Raw genomic sequence first — 25,984 nt, forward strand, 5'->3', positions numbered from 1 at the left:
GGTGAGAGTGTTAGAGCTTGGTATCAAGTAGAATCATGGCTTGTATTCAGTTGACTTTCACACCTGATCCTGTTCCTTGATTTGCTGAAATCCCTTTGCAGTCTGTTTCCAGCTTCACAGCTGATGTGTTGGTACAGCTGTAGGAGGGTATAAAAGCTTGTTTGGTTGTTCCACTTGCTTAGCCAAGAGCTAATGGCTAATTCAGCATTTTTAGAAAAAGCAAAGTACAGCAAGCAGACCAATTTTATTGAGTTAATTTTATTGACTGAAAATAAATGACAGCCTGAAATACCAGTCCAGTAAGTGTTCTGAGCAAATATTTTTTGATGTAAGATTATTAGTAGAGCAGTCATCCTAGTGGTGGTGATAAAGAAATTGCTCTGCTCTTCTTTACACATTTTTTACATTAGGTATTCATGAATCTTAAATAGGCTGGAACTCCATATCATTTTTTCTGAACTTCTTTCATTGAAATAGCTTTGGGTAGTTCAGTGCTTCCCACAGGTCATCTCTTAGCAACTGCAGTTCCTTGTGCCTGATTAGATTTCTCCCTTTGCAAGACAGTTTAGGAAGAATTTAGTTTTTCCTACGTATCATCTCTAGGATTCTTGCCACAATAGAAGTACTGAGAATAGCAGTGGGTTTTTGGTACCTTTCTAGACAACTAGAATCTGGGGGACTGGCTGTTGTGGAGTTTGTTTTGTTTGAAGATTGAGATGTAGTGCTACATCATTTCAGCCTGGGTTTAGAAGTGTGCCTATTTAATCATAATGGAGGTGAAATCACTTGGAGTAAAAGAATCCAGAGAGTCCCAGATTATAAGGATTGTGATTTTTAAAACACAGTAAATTCAAGGTTGGTGTATAACATTAAGTTGTTTTATTTCTCCTAACTGGTACAAATGCTAACTAACTGAAAGCTTCACATTGCCTTGTTTGTAGAAAAGCACATTACATGAAGTATTTTTGTGTGAGATGAACCTGAGAACTCAACTTTGATCTCCAGCATGATATGTAGTTGCACTGTAAACACTTCTGCTTTGGTGTTTGTTGGTATAATATCAAGTCTTTTGAACTATATTTGACATTATCATAGAGCTTGGGAAAATAATGTGCAAGGTTTTACCTATACATCTTAAGAGAAAACATCTACATTGTATTTTAAATTATCTACCCAAAATACCCTATTGCAATCTCTTAATTTAGCTTTTCATCAGGGACCTGTTGCAGGGCAAAACTCTAAATTTATTGTTTTGCAGTTTAAAGACTGTAATTTCACTTCAGAGCCAAACTTGCTTGTTTAAATCTTAAGTGACATTGTCAAGAATTCTTCTGAGTAAAGCGAATGAACAGAAGTTATTGTGTATCTATCCTTTCTTGCAAATAGAAATCAGTAGGTAAGAGTATAGGATCCTTTTTTAAAGTGAATTCAGATGATGCATATTCATTTTTTTGCAATTTTTTTAAGGAAAAGCTTTGTAAAGGAAGTACTTGCCACAAGAGTCAGTGAATGAATCTTTTCCTGTTTTAACTGCAAAGTATCTTTAATTCTTTGGTGAGTTGCTAGGTCTGTGGATGATACTAAAAAGAAATTTTCCTGAAATTCCAGCTTCTATGGATACTGTGTTTCTGTATCATACCATTCCCCTGACTATTCTTTTTTCTTCTTCTCTTAGGCTGATGCTTTGCTGTAGTAATGAAGATTATTTTTAGGCCTGTTTTCCCATTGTGCAGCCAGAGAAGCTGGGCAGGATAAGCTGACATAGCAGATTGAGCTGTGCTTCTTGACTCTTTGGTCAGAAGCCTTGCATTCATGGGCTTTCCTTCTTGCCCTTGCTGTTACCAGTGTGTTTTGCAAAAAACAGCTTTTATGCCAACAAAATCCAAACAGGTTGTTGCTTAAAGGAAAACAAAACTGTCCCAAGCCTCAGACTGTCTCCTTGTCTCTGTTCCCTGTTCTCAGGGCTGCATTTCCCCAGGTTGGTTTGCAGACAGCAAAGGGAGAAACAAGCAGAATCTCTGGTGGGTTTTTAGGGATCAGCAGTTGGTTGGAATGTGGTGCTGGTAACACCAAGGTTGTGGCTTCCATCCCCAGACTGGCCATTCCATGAAGAGCTGGACTTGATCTTTGTGGGTCACTTCCAGTTCAGAATATCCTCTGATCTGTGGTCTAGAAATAAAGCTCAGCAGTCAGTAGGAGTCATGTGTTGTCTTTTGCTGCACTCACAGAGCTCAGGGAGTAAAAGTCATTCTGTTAACAGTATGGTAATGTCAGCCTCTGAGTTCTGTAGAAGCATATACATCTTCCTGGCATTGCCTCTGCTCTGCTTTTTTCTTGGCACTTTGAACCTCTTTAAAAGATAGACATGCTCAATTTATTTAAAATTAATAATATAATTGTCCTCCTCACTTCCTGATGTAAGCCAGTGAGGATTTCAATGATAGGTGTTAATGCAGGAGGCAGAAATAAATCTTGAATGAGCTGCATAATTCAATTTTGCTGTTGAATCTGGAAAACTGTCTGGGGAAAGTATTGTAGACACTGAACTGGCTGAAATATTGCTGTTACCTTCAGCCAAAATTAACCTTCCAAAATTAGATTAACTTAGAAGTCAAATCCTTTGTTTAGTTTTTAGTTTGTATTTTCACTTGAGTTCCTTTGGAGGTGATGATTTCTAGTTTTTTGTTTTTTAGTAAGACTGTAAATTTAGCTTTGTCATGTTTCCACTTTAAAAGTAACATTATGCTGAGATGGCTCCAGGAATCTGATTCTTAAGGAAAAGGTGAAATTATGGAAATAGCACCTTTTTCTTGAACTTGGATTGATTCTTGTTATTTAAGTGTCTTATTAGTTGTTGAATTAATACCTTGGTGGAAGACAGCAATAGAAACATCTGAAAATATCAGAATATTTGTCAACAAATTTGAGCAAACAGAGTGTTTGAATCTGCCTCAGACATTGAGGTTTTCCTTGAAGTCATGCGAACAGAAACATTTTACTGTGATTTTAGATTGTTCATCACCTGAATATTCAGTATGAGTATCATTAGTGCTCCCCACAAGTCTTTGTTTCACTGCCCCATTCCTAAATGTATTTAACTGAGAGAACCTGTGCTGGTTACAGGTGAATTGATGTCTGTATTGCAAAAGCCCTATCAAGTGGGGTTTGAATTACCATTTCTGTTTGATTTTTTTTCCCTGAATGACACTAGTCACTAAGCTACTCTATAGATATTTGTTCAAATTGATTACTAAAAGAAAATCATTAGACACAGGCATCAGCTTGCAACATTCCTAATGCCAAAGTTTTCTAAAAGGAGCTTTATGCAGCTGCTCACCAGCCTGGCTCCTGCAGAATGGATGTTTGCCTGTGACAGTGTGGTGGTGATTGCTGTTCTTAGCAGAGTGTAGGTGAGATGGACTTCAGAACACATTCAGAATACAACTTGATACTTACTGGAAAATAAAAGGAAACTCTTCTCTTTTTTCCCAGATATGGATACACACCAGTAGCACTGCTGGTGCAAAAGCAAACCACTGCAAATGTTGGTGTTTGATATCCTAGAGAGGATTGTTTCATACCCATAGTCTGAGCTACAGAATGCAATATCTTGGAGTGATGGCTTTAATTTCCCACTAGAGGAGTAGGGATGCAGTGGGATCAGGGAAGGAAAGAGCACAGATGCATCCACAAAGACAAGAGAAGAGCGTGTGTGGCTGGGCCTCATTGTGAATATCAGTTACATAAAATCCATGCCATAGATCATTTTCTAATTTAGGTATAGTCAGTCTGTACCAGGTGCCTTTCAGATCCTCTAGAAACCACTGCAAAATTTAAGAACAAAAATAACTGCTTTTCAGCAGCAGCACTGAAATCTTGCTGGCAGACAGACTTTGCAGTTAGCATCTGAGGGCAAGTTCACGTGTCAGGTTCCCATCTGTCACCACAGCATTAGGGCAGCCCAAGGCACGTGGCTTTTCTGGTCTTGCAGCATCAACCCTGAAAGAGGAGTTGCAGTAGTTCTCAGCAGCAAAGCATTTAACCTTTTTTTTTTTTTTGGGTGGCTCTGCTTCTTGTGTGAGACCCTACTGGGTTCCAAAATGCATAAATAAAATTAATTGTACTTATTGGTTATAGTCACTAGATACAAAGGAGCAGAGCTTTGCATAGGTCAACTGTTGATCCCATACCAATAAAATGTTACTTTGATTAAATACTGTAGACCTTCAGCTAGCCCACAACAATGCAAGGCATTATTCTTGTAATCAAAACACGTGATAAAGATGGTCATTTAGAAGGAACAACAGCCTGAGGTTATTTTCTGGATCAGTTAATTCTAAGCTCTGGTTTGACAGGCTACTGAATGCAAAAGGAAGGGGAAGTGTGGACTCATTTGCTCGAAATCTGGGCCTAATTCAAAATCAGTCTGAAGCCCTGCTCTGCAGAGCTTACTAGAGGTAACTTGGCACAATATACATCTTCCCTCTTTAGAAGAATTTTGGTGTTTTTTCTTTAGGTGTATAGCTTCAGGTCCCTACCTCAAAAATTATATTTTTTGATCAAATATTTATCTCCATTACAACCAAATAATGAAATAGGATTTGCAATTTAAAGGCCTTTTTATTGTTCCCTTTCCTTTTTAGATATTTCAGAGTACCAGAAAATAAGGAGGTATGTTTATTATGATTAAGTGAGTTTGGAAAGTGGGGCAGCATATAGTTAGAGCTCCAGTTTAGCTCCATATCCTAGTGGAGAATGGAAATCTAGGATGGACTAAATTTCCCAACATACTCGTACAAACCAAGTTTTGAAGTTGTGTACCTTCATCACAATCTCCATTAATGGCTCTTCACATTCAGATGTGGGCAGATGAATAAAAGGAGTGGTCAGCCAAGGACAATGGGTTGAATCTGGTACTTACCCCCTTTGCAAAGCAAGAGTATCAGTCATCCTCCAGCATGGGATTTCACCAGAGGAAACAGAGGGAGATGCATGTCAGGTTGTTTTGTAGGTGTTTGCCCATTCCAGCAGATGACACACTGCTGGCCCAGGGATGCCTGCTAAATTCAGTCCTGTTGTTCTTTCTAAATAAATTTTGACAGAACTTGTTCTGACTTGTGCTCTTCCTTCACTAGACAGGTCTGTTTTGATCCTTTTCAGAATGGTCATTCACTTTCCAAAGAAGTCTCACACTGATAGACCACCTGTAAATCATAGCCCTTGCTGCCTTTTTATTTGCTTCCCTGCCAGCCTGCAATTCAGTTTTCATTAGAGCTGCCTAAAGCCAATAAATGTAAGCTTTTACCATGCAGACATCGTAAGAAATACAAGTCCTGTGGATTTTAAACAAATTACAGGCAGAATAAGATTGTAATTTGGGATGTAGACTGACTTAAGAAGTTGATTCAATTGATGTGGCATAATAGTAATTCAGCATGATGTGCTCATGCCATTAGACTTGCACAGAAAAATGTTCCAAACAGCTATAATGAATAGTTTGGGTTTTGAAAGCCTAAGAGGGCAGTTTCACCTGGAATCATAACTGGCATCTCTCAGAATGCTTGCACATTAAGAAAATTCAAAAAGGTATATGAATTTGAGTAAATTTCAGTACCACCTTGGGTAAAATTAAATTTTAGTGTCACTCAAGCACTTCTGGAGATGTAGAGGTAAAATCTGCTTCACCTGTACAACTCTGGAGGAAACTAACTCTGATTCAAGGCACCTGCATCATGCTGTGCATGAAAAACATAGAGGGACTTTCCCAAGAGGCTAAAATTCTAAGTCCCAGTATTTTTAATGCAATTTAGCTGCTTAGTTCCAAAGTAATTTAGGTACCTCTAAACATGCCCAAAGGATTGTTGTATGGAGGGTGCCTATGGAATTCATCCCAATGCACCTCAAAACTCCTAACTGTCTGAGCTGAGGAAAAAAATGAAAAGAGAACCCTAAAAGGGAAGCAAAGCCATTGCCTAAACAAAGACCAGATAACCCACAAAGCAAATACCCCTTGGCAAAAAAAGCTGGAAGCTGCCTGAGAGTGCCAGTTTTAAAAGCACCTGTGATAACCACCCATACACACACACAAGGTTCTCATTTTGGTGTTCTTATGATACAGTAGCAATATTGGGGGGCACAGATAGATATGGAATACAATAACATTATGGATTACCCCAGGACATTCCACCTCTTATCCCATATTGTCTGATTAATGCCCAAATGATACATTTCAACTGTAAACATACCTATAGATATATCTATACATATCTACATATAACTATATACAAGTACAATTTTAGTGGTCATTGACCATCACCCCAGATATGGACAGAGTTCATTTGGTCCATGACTGATATGACTGGACAAGTCCGTGGTAATTAAAATATGCAGTGGCAGTGACATTCAGCAGCCAGTGGTGCATTCCAGCCTTGCAGGCTGTTCTCACCCACAGTCAAATCCCCCTGAGGTGCACAACAGCCCTCTGCTTAACCCATCAGGTGTAACCAGGTCCTTGAGCAAAAACAATCCCATGGAGAGGCTTGCTCAAGGCAGACTGAATCCAAACAGTCTTTCCTAACATAATTTCACATGCACAGCAGGGACTTTGCTGTACAGGGGTTTGGATTGGGCAGGGCCAGCTCAGTTAGTGGAATCTCTGGTGTTAACTTAAGTGCTGATGCAATCATGCCAGTTAAAGCCCCTTCTAAATCCCTTTAGATACAAACTGAACTAGTTTACGAAAAATATTTCCCAAAGAGCTGTTTCTTGGCCTTGGTTCCTAAAAAGAACCAAGAGAGGATAGAGGCTTTGGAAAGTGTTTTTACTTCCTGCCTGTTAGGGCAGGGAAGAGTACTGGGAAAACCAGCTGTGAATGCAATAATAGGCTACAAAGCTACAAATAAATGTGTAAAAGTACAGAGAATATATAAAAGAAAAAAGGCAAAAAACTAGCCAGTATCATGGTGACTATTGCAGTGGTGATTTGCCGTTTTCAGACATGTGGTTCTGTCTTCATTCTCCTAAAAAGTGCATACACAAATTGTCTACAACTTGAGCAAGGTCTCTGGCACCAGGGACAGTCACATTCTGGAGGCAGTTGTCAAATTTGGCTCCTCAAGGAACCCTTGAAGAGCTTTGACAGTGTCTAATTTCACAGGGTTTTTTTGTAAGGAGAGCCCAGCCATCTGGGTCTTTCAGCAGAAGATGATGGGCCAGGTGATCCCATCATAGTTACCAACATTTTCTCTCCAAGTTTTTGCACAGAAATAAGATCCTTCAGGCACCAGGTAGTCTCCCAAGCATTAAGTTTTTTCCCCATTGCTCTGAAATCACAACTGCACAGAATGACCTAAGGATATGTGCAGGAGATAAATGTGTTCAGATCCACAGGTGACATTAGGTACTTCCTGAGGGGCCTGAAATATCACTTGTGATATTGAATATCATCACATGCTGTTCTGCTCACCAACTTTACTCAAATCTGTTTTATAATATCTTGCAATATATGTCAAGGTGTTGGGGAAAAGAATTGAAGCTTCATGTTTTCTTTATTAGAAAAAGAAAAAGCCCACCAAAGACCAAAATGTTTCTGAGTAAGTTGTATCTGGTGAGTGGAGAATTGATCTGAATCTGGAATTGGTGGAGGTGAAGGTATTAGTTGTAACCTGGTACATAATTTTGGATTGCTGTCCTCCAAATCCATAATTTTGGGTTGCTGTATTTTGGATTGCTGTCCTCCAAAGCAGTGGTACCTCATATTCTATAGTCTTGCTATCTGCAAATTCTTTCCCTGCTTGCTCAAATTTAATAAATCCAGAAATGAACTTGAAACTACGTGGAGGTTCCCTTTGCATGCCTTGTCTTTTAAACAGATCCTTGTTTTTGTGATCACAGACTGGAAGCAAATCACGTGCCTGTCTGCTTGCTTTGGGGTAGAGTCTTTCTTGGGAAGAGCTGACTGTGCAAAGACCTAATTACAACATAATGTGGTTTTTTAGGCTGAGGGAATGTGCTTCAGTCTGGCTTTGGGGGTTTTTTGGTAATCAGACTTGTATCCTGTAGAAAGAACTGTGATACCTGTGTATGCTTTGCTCTATGGATAATTCAAATCAAGATCTGATTTAAAACCTGCAACACTTATCACTAGTCAACAGAATAATTATGTGATTGGTGCAGGGAGGAACCAGCATCTAAATTAAAGGGAGACAGGAGCCTGTGTTAGAAATTAGATGGGCAAGTCCTGCCTCTGTCATCAGTGATCTTTTGTGACCTTGTGGTAAAGCTTTTGACTCTCCTGTTGACATGTAGGTCTTGAAAGGGTGGTATTGTCTCACAGAAAAGGAGCTGTTGTCTAAAAAATCCCCAAAACTTTGTAAGATTTATCTTCTTAAATTTTCTAGTGCTTTCAGCTCTGGCATATATCAGCAGGTGGTAATTCTAATGCCGGTTTTAAAAGCATCTTCTAAAGTATTTTAAGCACTGACTGTTTTTTTTTTTTTTGGAAATTGCTAGAAATAGCAGTATGAAAGCAAAAGCTTGAAGTGTTTTTACTTTCTGAAAGTACCAGAGTTGATGAGTTTTTAAGCACACCAAATTTTAATGAAAAAATCCAATTCTTGCTAAGCTCTGCTATTGGTCTCTGAGGCTATCACTGTTAGCAGTGGATTAGGAGAACAATGTCACTGAACTGAATTCCTCTTTAATATGCCACAATTGAAAGGATGATAAGAAGACTTTCACGTTTCAGAAAGCTTTTTGATTGTAGTACCTTTAATAACTTTAAATTAAGTTATGGCTTTACATTAAAATGTATAAAATTGTGAAGTCCCCACATCACAAAGTAGTGCAGAAATGATTAGAATGACTTTGTTGTGCTGATGAATTGAGCACAAGATGAGCACTGGCCTATTGCTAAAAAGGTGAACCCTATTAAAATGATTTTTAATAAGCTTTTTAAATGCTTTCCATTTTGCTATTCACGTAATTAAAAGGGAGGGGAAATTACTCAGACTAGTTAAAGAAAGAAAAGCCTTTGGGCCTTATACCACTTTTTCCAGCTTAGTTTCATTTGCAGAGTTAAAATGTGCAGGTACAGCTGTCATAAATTTTAAGTTAGAGGGCTTGAAGGTTGTATTGCCTTCAGAGAGAGCAAGCACCACTGCTTTTCCTATTTTGGATGAGTTTTTAACCTGTCTTTCTGTGGTATGTTCAAAGAACAAAGGAGGAATTGAGAATCTGACTCCATGTTCTTAGGAGGCTCATATATCATATCATATATCATATCATATATCATATCATATCATATCAATCATTGCTGTACTAAAATTATACTAAAGAATAGAGAAAGGATACAGACAGAAGGTTACAAAGAATCATCATGAAAACTCATGACTGAGTCCAGAGTCCCAACACAGCTGGATGGGGATTGGTCATTAAGTTAAAACAATTCACATGAAACCAATCAAACAACCACCTGTTGTATAAACAATCTCCAACCTCATTCCAAAGCAGCAAAACACAGGAGAAGCAATCAGATAATTATTGTTTTCATTTTTCTCTGAGGTTTCTCAGCTTCCCAGGAGAAGAAATCCTGGTGAAGGGATTTTTCAGAAAATATGACAGTGGCAGCTTTCTATCCTTGTTATGTACATGCAGAGTATTTCTGTTCTCTGAGCTGGTGTTCCTCAGAGTGTGTGTTTATCCAGAACAGCCAACATGATCAATGCATGAGTTGCCCATTTTACATCTCTGTTATAGTGCCAGAGTCTTGTGCCCTCACACCAAGCTGTTTACAAATGTATCATTAGGATATTTTCCAGCATAGCAGGTCAAATGCTATTAGTGAAATGAAACTCCAAAGTGCATTTGGAAGAACAGTGATTATCAGACTAAATAATCCAGAACAAATGGCCAGAGTCTAACAAACAAAAACGAGCAATAAAACCAAGCATGTTGGAATATTTTGGCAGTTAACTAGTTTTTTTCTTTCCTAAATAATCATACAAACCTAGTAGCTATTAAACAGTGATTTGCATGCCAGGGACAATTTTACTATCAGTCGGAAATCACATTATTAATATGTATAAAATTTGGACCTGTGAAGGTATCCTCAGCTTGCCAGTCTCTGCTAAGAATTTTTTTTTCAAGGACACATCAAAAGAATTCTGTAAATAGACAAAAATTGTATCTGCTGCTGGAAATGGATTTTAATACAAAAGATATGGAAACAGCTCTCCTCCTGTCCACTGAGTGCTGGCAGAGGAGATCCTTTAATCCAGCCTTGCTCCTACTCCAGCTGCTTGCAGTGGCCTCCTGAGCTTCAATGAAGTCCATGCTGAATTTCTTCTAGATCTCTAAGGGACTTTTCATCATTTCTGGCACATCATTCACTTGGTGTTGATGTGCTCCTGCCCCTCTCCCAGCTTGCTGTGGCTCTCATCCTCTCCTTATCACATCTGACTTTGGGAAGCATTTTTCCATACATTTCAAGGATCACTGTTCTTTTTCTCCTGTCACTTTTCCCACTTTGCTGTCCATTGCAGCCAGCAGGACAGAGCAGCCTTCCCCTGTAGTGCCCTGCCACAACTCTGATCACTGTTTGTGATGTGAGCACTTGTGCCATCAGTCACTGTTCCCTCACTCCAGGAGAACACTCCCAGCCAGCATCTTTGGGCAGAGCAGCCTGTGTGTCAATGAAGCAACAGCTTCTTTGTGTCAAGGGCACAGCAGCTCTGGGCTGTATTAACATACCAGGGTAAATGCAGATCTGGGTTTTATAAGATGGTTAATTTGTTCCGAGGTGGTTGTTGAAGAGCACATAATGTCAAGCCATATGGCAGGAAACCTTCATACAAAATTAATTCCATCATTAGCTGTTCGTGTCTGCTTGTTGCCATTTTCCCAAGGATCTTTTTTGTGTTCAAGGAATCTGTGATATTCACTCAACTCTGGAGCACAGATGTGGAAAAGAAATGTACCTGCTGTTCCTTGTGTGTCACATAAGTGTGTGCTTAGAGCAGAGGGATTTTTTACTTTGCCATTAGAGCTATCATGCCAAAACAATGAGTAATGGCTTTAAAGAAAAGGCATGACAGTCAATTATCTGGCCATACATACCAAGGTGAATGCAGTAGGTCTTTTGATGTGTCCAGTGAGATATTTTGGTACCTTTGAGCCTTTGGTAGTCATAAACTAGAATTATTGCAGTAGCTTTTCAGCACAGTGCTAAAACACTAACAGAATGCTATGTTTTACATTTCATTTTCTACCACATTCATCCTGCAGGAATTATTGTTTTGGGACTTTTTGTAAAGAACCCTCCTTTGAGAACTAATTATGAAAAATGTTTCTCTCTTTCTCACTTTAAATTACCTCTTAGTCTGTTGCAGTTCATCTTGAAGGCATTTTTGTAATCAATTTTTTTCATGAACATTAATACAACCTGTGGCAGGTCTGAATGAGATGGAAAGTTTCACCATTTCTGCCAAGAGAATAGTTTTTGTTTCAGCTGCTTTTTTTTTTTGTTTGCTATTTTTGTTTGTTCTTCTTCTTTCTTTAATATTGAAACAGGTGGTTTCTTAAAAAGATAGCAGATTGTTATAGTTTGAGGGAATTATTCTTGAGAAATGAGTGAATAATTAGGACAGTTTCCTGAACAATATACTTCCCTGACTCCAAAACTGCTGCATTCAAATAACTAAATGTTGTGTTCTTCAGAGGAGAATGTGCTTCTCTGGCTTGCAGATATATTTCCCATGGAATCCAAGACCAGTGAATGATGTGAAAGTTCTCTCTTTCTGTGGTCAGTCTGTGGTACAGAAAAGGAGTTTATCCCTGTGCTCCAGATGAGATTTCCCTTGCAGGTGTTTGGGTAACACTGGGTGCATTTGTAATATCTGTCTGATCAAACCTTTTACCCAGTGTTTTGTTCAAAAGTTCAAAAATATAATAAAAGTTATTAAGTCACACATACCTGGAGAGTTGCATCCAAATGAACCCACATATAATGGAAGCTTTTTCAGGTTTGTGAAAACTCTGTTAGTGTACATCCCCCAATTTCTCTGTGTACAAATGTGACTGCAATTTGCACAGTGGTTGGTGAATATTAACTTATGGGAAGGAAAGGAAGTGTGTCCCATGTGCTTCTCATTAGTAAGACCAAAAAAGAAAAAACAGAAAGGAAATTTTGAGGGCAACTCAATGAAAAGATACTGGTAGGTTCTGACATAATATGGAAGTTATACAAATCTTTCTGCAGATAGCCATCATCAAAACAAACCTCAGTCAACGCAAGGATTGTGGAAGCTTTATAAGGGAAAGATTTTTAAAGTCCTTTTGTGTATTATGTGGTGAATATCCTGCAGCATGGATCTGAGGTTTGCACCTGCTGTGTTTGCTAATGCCTGACAATAATATTAGCATGTCATGATTCCATGACTGCAGAATAAACTCGGAAGCATCATGCAACCACAGGATGAAAGAGTTGCCAAGCTGGGCATAAGAAGGAAGTGGAAAATACTTCTTTTCTGCTTTTCCAGAGCTTAATACAGACATTTCAGTAGATTGTTTTATAACTGTTGATGGTTATTGAAAGGATTGTTCACATCCCATGGAAATATTTTTTGAGTTTTTTGCTGTTCATTTAATTTTGCAAAGTGGTTGTAATAAATTTGATCAAGTAAACCTTATGACATTTTATATTTCATTCCACAGAAATACCTCAGGAGCTTTTTCTCTGCAATGCTGAAATCTCCATCATCTCCACTGAACATTGACAAAGTGGGGCTGACGTTGTCCAAATACACCATCTGTGAATTCTCACCCTTCTTCAGGAAAGGCGTTTTTGACTACAGCAGCCATGGGACCAGCTAAGTTCTGGGCCAGGATCCTTGTGCTGGAGGAGTGTGGCTGGAGTGGTGCCTTCACTTTTGTGGAAGAGAAATGAGGGAAAGACAAAACCCTGTGTCTCCTCCATGCCTGGAAACATCCAAACAGCCCAAGGGGAGACAGCCAGGCCCCCACACTGACCTGTGTCCTGTAGCAGCTCCCAAGGCAGTGCCTGCATTCTCCTGGCATGGGCTGTACAGACATTTTTGTGTAAGTTGCTCTGTTAATAGTGTACAAAGACTCTGACTCTGCTAATGAGTTTGGATCCCTTCTTGGCAGCAGTGCTTCCTTCCCATTTTCTCAGATAATTTGTTCAAGAGCATCTCGTGTTTACCATGGCAGTGTGTCGTGCTGACAGAGGGTTTCCCAGTGGCCTTTTGGTTTCTGTCCAAGCTGTTCCTTAAAGAACAGCTCCTCTTTTGTTTCTTTATAGCATAGTGTCATGTTTAAGGTTATGATCATGCTCCACTGTTGTTTCATTTTCTTTCCCTTCCAGATACACTGAGTATTGACTGTATAATTGTATAGTTTTTCTCAGAAGAATTAAAGGGCCTGGGTAACTTGAATGCTTACAAAAATATATGCAACAGGAAGAATATAATTTGAACCCTCTCAGAGTCCTCCACACTTAGTTGTTTGGAGGCTGAACAAATCATTCACCATTAATAAAGAAGCAAAGGAAGCAATAGTTACCAAATAACATGGTCAGCATCTTTTCAGATTTCGTAATCATTCAGACTGGAAATGGAAACTCTGCACTGTATAGAGCTCATAGCTATGCATAAAGCTGATGCAAAGTGCTATATATTGTTTTTTAAATAGCTTCTTCACAATAATTGTAAAACCTGAGGTTTATTTGCATCAGTTAAAATTTACAGGATTTAAATAATAGTACTTTAAAATGACTCAGGATTTATTCAGACTTGCACATATATATACAGGTAGAACTAATTTTATATTGCTGCAGATTCAAAACTATGTATACACTGTGACTGGAATTATGTGTATATGTTAATGTATAATTGGTTGTATAAAAATCAGAATTGAATTACTTCCAGTTATTAAAATGCATAATGAAAGGTAAGTTTTGTGTGCCATTTGTTCAGAGTGTGAAGCATTTTTTTTCTGAATTGACATCAGTGACCACTGGTAGGTTGTGATAATGAAACTATTTCATGTCATTGAAAATTGTGATTAAAACCTAAAGTAGCAACACTGGTGGCATTTTTATTTCATGACCTAAATTGTCGGAACAGCAGTGTTTCACATTTGATACATCCATGGTCCTGAGGGAACTGGCCAGGGAAGTGTCCAAGGAACTATTCATCATATTTAAGAAGTGATGGCACTCTGGGGAAGCTCCCTCTGACTGGAGAAGGGGAAACATAACCCTCATTTTTAAAAAGGGAAAAGAGGAAGGCCCAAGGAACCACAGGCCAGTCAGTCTTCCCTCAGTGCCTGGCAAGATTATGGAGCAGGTCCTTTTGGAAACTGTGCCAAGGCTCATGGTAGATAATGTGGCATTTGGTGACTACCAGTATGCCTTCACTAAAGAAAAATCATGCCCGATGCATTTGCTGGCCTGCAGGAATAGTGGGAGTTGCCTTAAGCTGGTTTTGTTAGATATTGGGAAGAAAGTCTTGGCTATAGGGGTGGTGTGGCACAAGTTGCACAGAGAAGCTGTGGGCAGCCCCTTCACTGGAGGAGTTCTAGGCCAGGCTGGATGGGGCTGGCTGTGAGAAAGCTGATGAGAAACACTAGGAAGGTGCCACTGCCTGTGTCAGGGCTATTGGAACGAGAGGATTTCTAAGGTCATTTCCAAACCAGGCCCTTCTGTGATTCTCTGCTGATGTATAAAGATAACTGGGTTCCATTCCTAAGCATAGCCTGCCACAATAAGCATCTTTAATTAAAATTTTAAAAGAAAGAAAAGATGAATTATTTAAATTTTAAGATAATTGTTATTATTTTAACTCATTTCAGGGAAAACAAAAGGGTAAAATTTCTAGGCCCTGTTATTAGCAGGGTAGGGTTTATTGCCTTGGAATGTGTCTGACTTTATCTGACTCTAACTGACTTATGTATCTTAATATATCTGATTGGGAAGCTAAGCATTCTGATCAAACCTGCTGATTCCTAAACTGCTTTTTTTTCACCGTGTCCTGGACATTCCTGGACTCCTTCATGCACTGGAGCACTACCTGCCTGTGCTTGGTCACTGACGGGACCCAATCTCGTGGTCCCTGCTCTGCCCAGTGCCTTTATTGCACCTCTCCAGGGCCCTCTGTGCACATTCCACCCTCCTGGCCACAAGGCTGTGTCTTCCCTTCCTGCTTCCCTCTGCCATTTGGCTTTGCTTGTGCTTCCCAGATCAGAAGGTGGAAGTTGGTCCTTGCTGGGATCCTGTGGTGAGCTGAGTCACTGGAGTTTGGTGTTGCAGCACTCAAAGGAAGACTGGTAAGTGCATGAGGTTGTCTTGTTCTGATGCCCACATGGGTTCTTCAGAGGCAGAAATGAGGGATGATCGATAAATGACTCTGAATCTCACTTCAAAGTCGGTGACTGTTCTGTTTCTCCTTCTCCCTAGGCCTGTTCCCCTTCCTACCTCATTGCAATGAAATATGATAAAGAATTAATGCCTCAGAGTCTTCAGAGAAATTATTTTGTGTAACTGTAGAGCATTATTTCCTGGGTGCCACTTCTATGAAAGGACCAATTTACCCTTTTTTACCTTTACCAAGGTAAAAAAGGGTAAACTGCTTTATCTGCTGCACTGATAAACCCATTTTCTGCAGTTTTCTTTCCTGTAAACCTACCAGTGTGCCAAGCAGAACTCCATTGCACCACATGGTGAATGCTGGTTGTGAAAATGCAAAAACAGACAGGACTCCTACAGGTATTTTGTGTCACTTGGGATTTGGAGAACCTGTTTAAGAAAAACTCAATGTGATAAAGAGTAAAGTCAAGTGAAAAATTTGAATATTAATTTTTTTTCACTTGAATTTAAAGGAAGACTTGTACTGGCTTCCTGCTAACAGTACAAATTATTTCAGGATGAGATGCTCCAGTAGTGTAACCATCCTATAAGATGGTTAATTTATGTTGTCTGGTTTACCTGACCTGCAGTGTGAAATGTGTACATTGCAAATAGCAAAGGTCTATTAATCACTCTATTTACAATGTCATCAAGTTAAAAGCCACAGAGTTGTGAATGTAAGCATGAAATTAGGACCACAACCCCAGCTACCAGTTTTTCCCACCTTCTTACCTGTCCTTCACTGTTGTCCAGAGTTAAATCAATCTTGAGAAGCTCAGGCTAAGCTAGGAGGCATCTTTGAATAATTACACCAGTAAAAAATATGGTGGCTGTTAATAACCTACAGTCTTTGAACTCAGACTTCAAGAAAAGTTTCCAATAGAAGCTGAAATGCATATAGCTAGCCATTTTAAAGATGTTCCAATTGCATTTCTCTGTAGATATCCTCAAGATCTAAAATTGTCCATTAATTTTATTTTTAACATACTGACACTTCCAACAACATTGTGAAAGTTATTTTCAGGCCTGGTACGGGTGGTGGCTTTTTTTCCAAGTGCTTAAGTAATTGAAAAATGTCCTTAAGTAAAACCTAACTTATGTATCAGTCCTATATATATTTCAGGCCAAGTGTGTGTTTAAGTACTTTACTATAATGGGGCTATCACAATTACCCATGCAACTGAAATCATGTCTCCATTAAAGTCACCAAACAGCTTGGCTCATATCCTTGTTGAACCTACAGCAGTTTTTCATCACTAGGATTGCACCAAAAAAGGCTAAAAAGCACACTGGAGATGGTGCTTGGCTTTTTTTTTTTTTTTCTTTTTCTTTCTGCATAACATGATTAAATGCAAAACAACTTTGAGGAAAGCCTTGTTGCTGGTCTTGACCCTGCTCTCCTTTAACTGGAAGTGCTTTTCCCCTGAATATGCTGCTGCTCATAGGCAAGAGGGTGAGCAGCCCTCAAAGCCCTGCTGAAAAATTACTCCTGGCAATCTTCTCGCTCCTGGGGGTGGGAATAAGAAATAGGTTTGTATTAGAATGTGATAAAGCTTGAAATTTTATATGCTCCCAGCTCACCAAAGCCCCAAAATTGGAAAAAATAAATTATTTTCAACTTACAAGTTTCTTATGTCCGTCCATGGGTTTATTTTCTCTGTGTTGCATTAGATTCTGGGGAAAAAAAAAGATAAGCTAAAGAGCAAAAACTTTCTGGCTTCCATCCTCATAATGGGAAATAGAAGATATTCCTTTGCAGGACAGGCTTCATGAGCAATTAAAGTCTATGCAGTTGTACAGGCCCTGAACCAGTTAAAGGCTTAAAGTCTGATAAAGGTGTATTTTCTTGGCAAGGTTGTAAAGTGAATTTTTATAATATACTGGGTCCTGCCACTTTTTTACATTGTTGTTTTATTATTTTAAGAGAGTGCTTTGTTATAATTGGTGGCAGACTAGAATGCTGCTGTGGATGTACCTTTTTATTCCTAATACAATGAAAAGAAAGTCAATTAGGAATAAAAATATCATAAAATATAATCAATTAAAGTTGGAAAAGGACTGTAGGATCATCAAGTCCAACCATTCATGGACTATGCTGCTGTGTCACGAATAAACCATGTGCCCAAGTACCACATCCACACACCATTTGAACATTTCAAAGGCTGGTTATTCCACCATTTCTCTGGGCATCCTGTCCCAATGCCAGACTACTCTCTCACTAAAGAAATATTTCTTAATATCTAATCTAGACATCCCCTGTTGCAACTTGAGAAAGAAACAGGTTGGGAAAGTGAACAGTGACCTGAAAATGAATTTTGTGGGAAACAGGTAAACTTCCTCATGCCACCTGTCTAGTGCAGTGAAATCCATCACAGAGCTCATCCAACTGGCTGGAAATACCTGATCACAAACAATACTGTTCTTTTGGATTTTTGAGACTGAGTTTTAGAAGGAATGTGTTGGGAAGCCATATTAAGGGTGAATGTGAATGTTTGACAAAATGGAGGCAAGATTTTGGACCAGAAGCTTTAGTCTCATGTTTGCAGTGCATAACAAGTCTTAGAAGCAAAAATGCAAGTGGCAGCATGGGAAACCCTGTGTCTTCTTTACAACTTTGTTTTCTTTATAAATACAATTTTCTCCAAAGCTATGCTGACATTGGAGCATGCAGCACAGCTTCTGCTCTCACACAGAGTTTTGGCAGTACTTTGGTGGTTGTTTTTTGAAACTGGTCTCAGAAAAAGAAATAGTTCTAAGAAAAAAGTTTTCAGACTCTTTCAAAGTCCTTCTCAGTTTCTTTTGCTAGCTTCTTCTATCTTCTCATGACAGTTTTGTCTGGGTGGCTTGTTCTTGTTCTTTGTAAGTTTTCAGTTACTTCCTGTCTGTAGTCTTATTTTACAGATGGTTTATAAGAATGTGCTGGGAAGACTTGAAGAGAAAGCAAATCCTTTATTATATGACAATTGGTAGTTGTCATCTTCTGATAACTTGTTCTGATCTCCTGTTTTTCTGTTTCCTTAAAGGCATGGATCAGAGATCATCAACTGAAACCACATTTTAGTTGTGTTCTGCAAAAATTGGTGTCCTTGATTTTTGATTTTGGGAATTACAACAGAAATCAGAATCTCAAAAATGAGCAGGTGAAAATTGTTAATGGTGTTGTCGTTGTTCTCTCTGGGAAATCAGTGTGTTTTCAGGACTTCTGCATCATGGCTGGTTTTTTTTTCCCAAATGTGAATACCTTGGAGATGTATGGGTTGCAAATTACTCCTTTCCATGGTGCAGAGTAGCATGCTGATAATAGGAGCAAAATGAATCTACTGATAATGAGAGCTTCAAGAATTGTTCTATGGAAACTAATGATGTGTGTATCAAATCACCTGTTTTTCTCATTGAGTTCAACAAGAGAGAAGGCAATGCTCTACTGCTGAAAAAACAAGCCATGGCACATTTTCATCCATAACCACCTCCAATTCTCATTATTTTAGTAGCTGAGCAACAGGAGAAGAGTGCTGGACAATGCAGAGGCAGCAGAGCCCTCTGAAAGATCAGCATAAGAGAATGTGAACAATTAAATTCATATCTCAGCCTGTCCTGTGCTCAGATCTGTCCTGTTCTGAGCTTGGGAGTGTTCATTAATGCAGTGTGGATGAAAGAACATGCCAGTTCAGGGAAGCAAGTGCTTTCAGGAGGGCCCCAGCACAGAAAGGTTGCTGAGCAATGTCTAAAATCAGAACCTTGGATGAGCTTCCAGGCTGCCTGAGCTATTGATTCTGGCACCTGCTTGCATAAGCAGGTGCTCAGGTTTATGTTCTCTGATGAAGTTACCTCTTAACATCTTAATTATGTGCCAGACTCTGGCTGTATCTATTGTGTGAGCGATTCTCAGTGTTGGTAGGAAAGGCAATGGAGAATGGAAGAATACAAAAAAAAAGTTGCAAGAAAATAAAAGAAAAACAACCCCAGACCAAACAAACAATACAAAACCAAGTGATTGTTTGAAAAACAAAGGTATCGCAAACTTCTTAATCTGTGGTAATTTAACATTTTCATAGCATTATTTACTGAATGGATGCAGAATTGCTCAGATTTGTCAAGTCTATCAGCAAATTGAGAGCATCTCTCAGCACAGCTCATTTCATGTGCAAGGGGATTTCACCACCCCCGTTCTTTTGTAGTGGTGGAATGGGGTTTTAGGGGACTGGGACTCTGCTGGGTGTATTGGCAACTTGTATTTCATTCTGTATGAATGAAATCAAGGGTGGAATTTAAAATTCATACTGAGTAATTTGGCCTTTAAAAGCATGATGAGATTTTACAAGGCAAATTTTGGCCTGTTTATTAGCACTCATCCGGGATCCTGCACACTGCAGGACAAAAGCCACATAATCATCTTCACTGTACTATTTTGAAGAACTTTGACAATCATTATACCTTTTGAATTACCTTTGACAAGGCTGATAATGAGATTGCCTTGATGACACTCTGGAAAATCAGCGACAACAGGACTTTGTTGGGTTAAGTGATTTATTATCCAGGCATGAAGACTTGGGCTGTGGCTATTAAGGCTGCACAGAGCTCTCTGCTAGGAATTTCTTGGTAAGTATCTGTCCTGGTTTAAAGGACCAGGACCAGATGTCTGCCAGGGAAGGTGGGAAGCTCCCTTGGAATGGAAAATGTGATCCCCTTCCTTCCAAGTTATTATAACTTTGAAATTATGGGGCTTCCAGGCAAAGATATATGAAAAAGAGTAAGAAGCTAACCTCCAACAGTGTCTCTCTCTGGGAAGGTGCTGTTGTGGTTTAACTGGAGAGATAAGTAAATAGGGGCAAATAGGAAAGTAAGTAAACAAGAAAGAAGAAAAAAGAAAGTGAAGAAAGTAAGTAAACAGGAGCTCGCTCAGTTCCCACCCCTTGTGTGATGGTGGAGAGAATTGAGGAAAAAAAAAGTGAAAATTGTGGATTGAAATAGGACAGAAATGGAAGAGGTAGTAGTAATGAAAAAGTAATTTGAATATACAAATACAGTGCAGTTGCTCACAGCTTGCTGAGTGCTGCCCAGTGAATTCCCAAGCAGCTTTCCCCCAGTTCTATGCTGGACCAGGGGATCTGGAATATCCTTTTGACCAGCTGGGGTCAGTTGTCCCAGCACTTGTGCCCCTCCCAGCCTCTTCCATGGTGGGGTGGTTTGAGAAGCAGAGAAGTCCTTGCCTTAGTGCAAGCACTGCTTAGCATCAGCTCATCACTGTATTACCAACATTTTCTCATCCTAAATCCAAAGCATAGCACTGTACCAGCCTGTAGGAAGAAAAGTAGCTCTGCCCCAGCCAAAACCAGGACAAGATACATTGAATTTAAAATAACTGATTTGTTTTATGAACCTTTGATTTGTCTGTGCTTTGGTCAATATTCACCATTCAAGTAGATGCTTTTCTTCCCTTGGCAGATACCCATTCAAAATGCCAGAAGTCAGTGGTGGCAGGATGGTAGAGGCAAAAGGGGGCCAAGAAAGGTGATGGAGGCATTTGGTCACCCTAACAGCCAAGTCTTAACACCCCTTCCCCAGGTTACCCTGCTTGATGAAACTCAGGACCACTGCTAACTTCCTACAGGTCATGGTGCAGGAGCTGCTCTGTGCTTTCTCTGCAGGTTACAATGCTGTTCCTTTCCTCTGGTTCCTTTGTTCAAGCCCTTTTTAAATTAGTTCACTTTTCAGTTGCATCTGTTTTGTTTATTAAACGCATGTGTAATTTTGATCCCTTTTCATTGCCTTGAGCAATTTTACTATTCCCTTACATATTGCAGAGATGTGCACTATGTGGAGAAAAAAAAGGAAGCTGAAGTACCCATTTTTTTTTGTATTTCCTCTCTCTTCCACCAGCTTTATGATGTGAACAACCTGTTTTTGCCTTCACCCACAAATACACCTTCAAGGACAATTTTATACTGGTTGGTCTCCAGGTAACCTAAAGTTATGATTCCCTTATTGTTAAACTTAAGCTTGTAACTGAAACTGAGCTCTTGTCCCTTTTCAAATTAACCCCTTGGTGCAAAACATCAAGTGGAAAATACTGAAGCTGGGAACTTATTGACACACCAAGGAGTTAAATGTGCAGCTAATTCTGTGGATTTTGTTGATTTACTAACCCCATTACAAAAATGCCCAAGAACTGATGATGTTAGGTGTGGCCTCATTTCTCTTCATGGAAAAAAGCAAGGCACAACTTCTCAAGGATATTTCTGGGATTCACATTCTCTGAACCTCAGAGAAAGAAAAAACAATTCTATGCTCATTTACTGCTCCTGTGTTTTGGAAAAAGTGGAATGCATTGAGGAAGGTTATTTACCTGAAGGAATTTTCTTGATTCTGGTGTGAGTGTTTTGATTCACTGACCAATTGAATCCAGGAGTGTGTGTTGGCTGACAGTCACGAGATTCTGGCCAGTTGGGTGCTTGGCAGATTCAGTGTAATACACTGTAATATAATATAGAATAATATAGTATAATAAAGTTATTGATTAGGCTTCTGATATCCATGGAGTCAGATGCATCATTCCTCCCTCTCGTCGGGGTTGCCCTGTTTACCATAATTAGGTCTCTTTGACTTGAGAGAAAACCAAACAAATTCACAGCTCTAAAAAGGAAAAAGAATAAAGGACCTGTGAGTGGAAACCAGCAGAATTGTATACCATGTTAACTGGCCATAGGCCAAATCCAAGTACTAATTATGAAAAAATTCTCCAGGTCTCTGACCTCAGTGCAGCTGCAAGGCGATGGTGCTAGTGACACCAGAGGGGTCTGGAGTGGCCTGGGCAGACTGGAGGGGTTTGGGCAGACTGGAGGGGACTGGGCAGACTGGAAGGAACTATGGCAGACTGGAGGGGCCTGGGCAGACTGGAGGGGACTGGGCAGACTGGAGGGGCCTGGGCAGACTGGAGGAGACTGGGGGGACTGGGCAGACTGGAAGGAACTGGGCAGACTGGAGGGGACAGGGCAGACTGGAGGAGACAGGGCAGACTGGAAGGAACTGGGCAGACTGGAGGGGTCTGGGCAGACTGGAGGGGTCTGGGCAGACTGGAAGAACCTGGGGGGACTGGGCAGACAGGAGGGACTGGGCATACTGGTGTGGAGTGCCTGGCTGCAGGAGAGCTCTGGGGTTATCCAGGCTCCCTTGCAGTCCCCTGGCAGCCAGTCTGACCGTGTGATGTGCGCACGTGGGGCCAGCTCAGGTGCAGGGCTGGGTAAGGGCACATCCCTGTTCCACAGGCCATGCCAGGACACAGGAGCAGGGAAAGGCTCCAAGGCATCCCCCTGCCCACGTTCCCAGTGTGGGAGCTGCTGACAGATGGTTTGCATGTTTGGGAAAGCAAAGCCAGGGTTTCTGCAGCCACGTGGGGTACCCCAGAGAGCCCCTCCTTGCCAGCCATTAGCTCAGGTAACACAAACAAGGCCAGGAAAACAAACTTCCCTTCTGAGTCTGCTGCCAAATGCTCCTTCCCTGCATGGCATGGGAAGAGTCCTGGCCAGATGGTGAGGAGGAGCCCAAGGGTGCAGGCAGCCCTGGGACAAGTGCTGCCCACCTCTTCTCCCAGCTCTGCACTGGCGTTTGCCTTTTTTCCTGCACTGCTCCAGTATGGACTGGGAACACAGCATCATTTTCTGCCTACACACATCACACATTAATTTGAAAAGCAAATTCTGGATGTGATTTAGCACAAGGAGATGGAAAGTGGAGAGAATGTGGCAGTGAGTTTGGATTTGCAGAGGATGGTAAATCTTTGGGCATCCAGGTTTTTGGAGGACTCAAAAAAGATTTATATGTGTTGTCTCTTGCTCAGTGAAACATAGATTGCAAGTAATTCTAGGGTCTGTAAGGCTGGTGACTGCCTGTCTTACCTTATGTTATTTTCCTCTTACTCCTGCCTGTTTTTGCTTCTGCAGAAATGCCTTAACAAGACATTGCAGCAATTTTCCCAGCAGATATGATAGTCCATCTCTGGAGGCTTTAGAAGATATTTGCTCAAAGAGGGAGCATTCACTGTGCCACCCATTCTGTTAAAGTATGAAATTAGAATATCAGTTATTGCATCTTACTACACAAATTACCATTTATATAATTGTAAGTCTGTCTCTACTGAGCAACCATTTTTATGGTGATGATCTTGGTATTTACATGAAAATTGCAGTACACAAGGTAAATTGTGTACTCTAACCTACCATTTTTGACAAGAATTTACACATGCACAATAACTTATTTTTTCTTCTTAAGCAGCAGTAATCATAAGTAATGTGCAGAAACATTCATAACCACAGTCTTGCATGAAAGCTCCATTTTTCCCTCAGTAACCTGCTGTAATTACAGTGTACATCAATTCTGCCATAGGTAGATACACCAGATTTTGTTTTCCCTTTATCCTCATACAATTTTAATGACTATCCCTGCTTGGAATACAACATTGTAAATTAAAAAATTAAAAATTTAGAAGTTTGTTCCCCTGACAACAGTGACAGCAACATTTAATACCCCTCTGTGTGATTTGTAGATAAATATATACAGTTGCTGATACTAGTGAGATAACGTGCCTGGGGCTAATTGTGCCATTACAAATATTTGAAGCTTGAGCTTGATAATGTAGGTCATGGGACTTAAATATGTATGAACTGAACTGATTTGACTTTCTTGCTGCTTGCCAGCATATTGACAGAACCTTTGGAGCTGCAAAGCAGCTGGGCATGGTTGATCACATATTGATCAGGCATTGTGGGGCTTTGTGTTTAGATGGATTTGTGGTGGCAGCTCTAGGAAGAGGCTCACATGGGATCATGGGGCTTGTGAAGCAGATCCTGCTGTTTTCCTTCAGTTCCATGGCTGTCTTCTCCTGGGATTTGGTTGTGGGACATCCCAGTTTGGCACATGAGGTACGTGACAGAGCTTTGCCTAAGTAAGCCCTGCAGGAAGATGGCAGCCTCAATTCTGACTGAACATCTCCAGGATTGGTCCTGGGAGGAGCTGTGTGTGTCTGGCTTTTGCTCAGAGCCATCAACAGGAGTGCCCCGTGGTTGTGGCTGTGGTTTGGGGCTCTGCAGAGCAGCCACAGAGTCATGGTGTGCTCATCCCATGGTGGTGAGGCTGGGCTGGATACAGCCAGGGACAGGGTCCCCTCAGAGTACCTGACAAGGCCCTTCTGGACTTTTTGCATTCCACATTACTGATTTATTAAGACAGAGGAGATGAGGGAAAATGCCAAGCTGTTGGGTATAATCATTGTGCCTTGCCCTGTGGTTGTGTGAGAAATCATTTCAGCTCCCTGTGTGCAAAGTTGTTCTGCTTACAGTGATCCCAAACTCTCAGTTTTGTCCTATCAAGCATCAAGCTCAGTTCTAGTGAAAGAAAACCCTTTACATACCCATCAATGAGCATTTTTTATAAGCTCAGGACTCCTGGTTTAGCCTGTAAAGAGCTTTGGCCAGGCCCAGAGGTGTCGCAGACACCTTTTTATGAAAATCCTTTCCTTAGGATTTTTCCTCCTGAGAAGCTGAGAGGCCTCAGGAACAAAATGTAAACAATGATTATCTGCTGCTGTGGAATGCAACAGGTGCATCTGTGATTGGTCTCATGTTGGTTGTTTGTAATTAATGGCCAATCACAGTCAGCTGGCTCAGACAGAGAGTCTGAGCCTTTGTTATCATTCTTTTCTATTCTAATCTTAGCTTAGCTAGCCTTCTAAGATGAAACTTTTCCTTCTATTCTTTTTAGTATAGTTTTAATGTAATATATATCATAAAATAACAAATCAGGCCTTCTGAAACATGGAGTCAACATTCTCATCTCTTCCCTCACCTGAAAACCCTTGTGAACACCGTCACACAGAGGTGATTTGCCTCTCAAAGCAGATTGCAGTTAGAGGTGAGGAAATCTGATTCCCTGGCTCTGCTCCTCTGATCTCCAGGCAGATCCTTGCTGGGTGTAATTCCCTCAGCACTTTGGCTCAGGGCAGTCCCCTGGCAATGAGCACTTGCAACATTGCTGAGTGCCAAGTCTGGGTATGGGCAGAGGGAAATGCTTAAGGTTCCCTTAGTTTCTCATCTCCACTTCTCATATTCTCTCATAGCTAATGAGGCAGGTGCTGAGCCCAGTGAAAATTCACAGGTGGTGGAGCTAACACTGATCCCAACCCCAGTGTCACCAAACCTCGGGGCAGAATTGTGGTCCTGTCCCTTTTGGAGTGGCACCAGTGCAGCATCCCTAAGGCTGTGCCACCCGATGGCTGCACCAGCACGGCATACAGGAATTTTCTTGGAAGATTTGGTGGACGGAGAGAAGTTTGTTGTCCTCATTGCATCAGCAAAATCTTAAAGGATCAAAGGGTTTTTGAAACTGGCTTCATCCCTCAACATGTGCCTGCTGCTGGGCCTTGAGTGAAGTCAGTGGTGTTACAGCATTTTATAGAGTGTGAGGCACTCAGCACAAGCTGTGGGGAAATACAGCCATGAAAGTGGCATATTTCAGGGGGATGGAATTTCAGCAGCACAGAACACTGCTCCTGCAGGGCTCTTAGCTGGG

General features: G+C 40.5%; 1 protein-coding gene across 5 annotated transcripts in view; it reads left to right on the forward strand.

The window, feature by feature from the left end:
- KIF16B (kinesin family member 16B) overlaps nucleotides 1-16,710 on the forward strand; it is a 146,885-nt gene extending 130,175 nt beyond the window's left edge. For 2 of the 5 annotated variants that reach the window (XM_074536845.1, XM_074536846.1), the window contains one exon: nucleotides 12,712-16,705. In XM_074536845.1, the coding sequence (XP_074392946.1) occupies nucleotides 12,712-12,870 (159 nt within the window). In that variant the 3' untranslated portion in view covers nucleotides 12,871-16,705. Of the gene's footprint in view, nucleotides 1-12,711 lie in introns of all 5 variants that reach the window. The other 3 variants (XR_012579414.1, XM_074536848.1, XM_074536847.1) reach the window with 3 other exon arrangements.
- The last annotated feature ends 9,274 nt before the right edge of the window (nucleotides 16,711-25,984 follow it).

This window comes from Zonotrichia albicollis, chromosome 3 (genome assembly GCF_047830755.1).
Source record: "Zonotrichia albicollis isolate bZonAlb1 chromosome 3, bZonAlb1.hap1, whole genome shotgun sequence".
NCBI classification, from domain to species: Eukaryota; Metazoa; Chordata; class Aves; order Passeriformes; family Passerellidae; genus Zonotrichia; species Zonotrichia albicollis.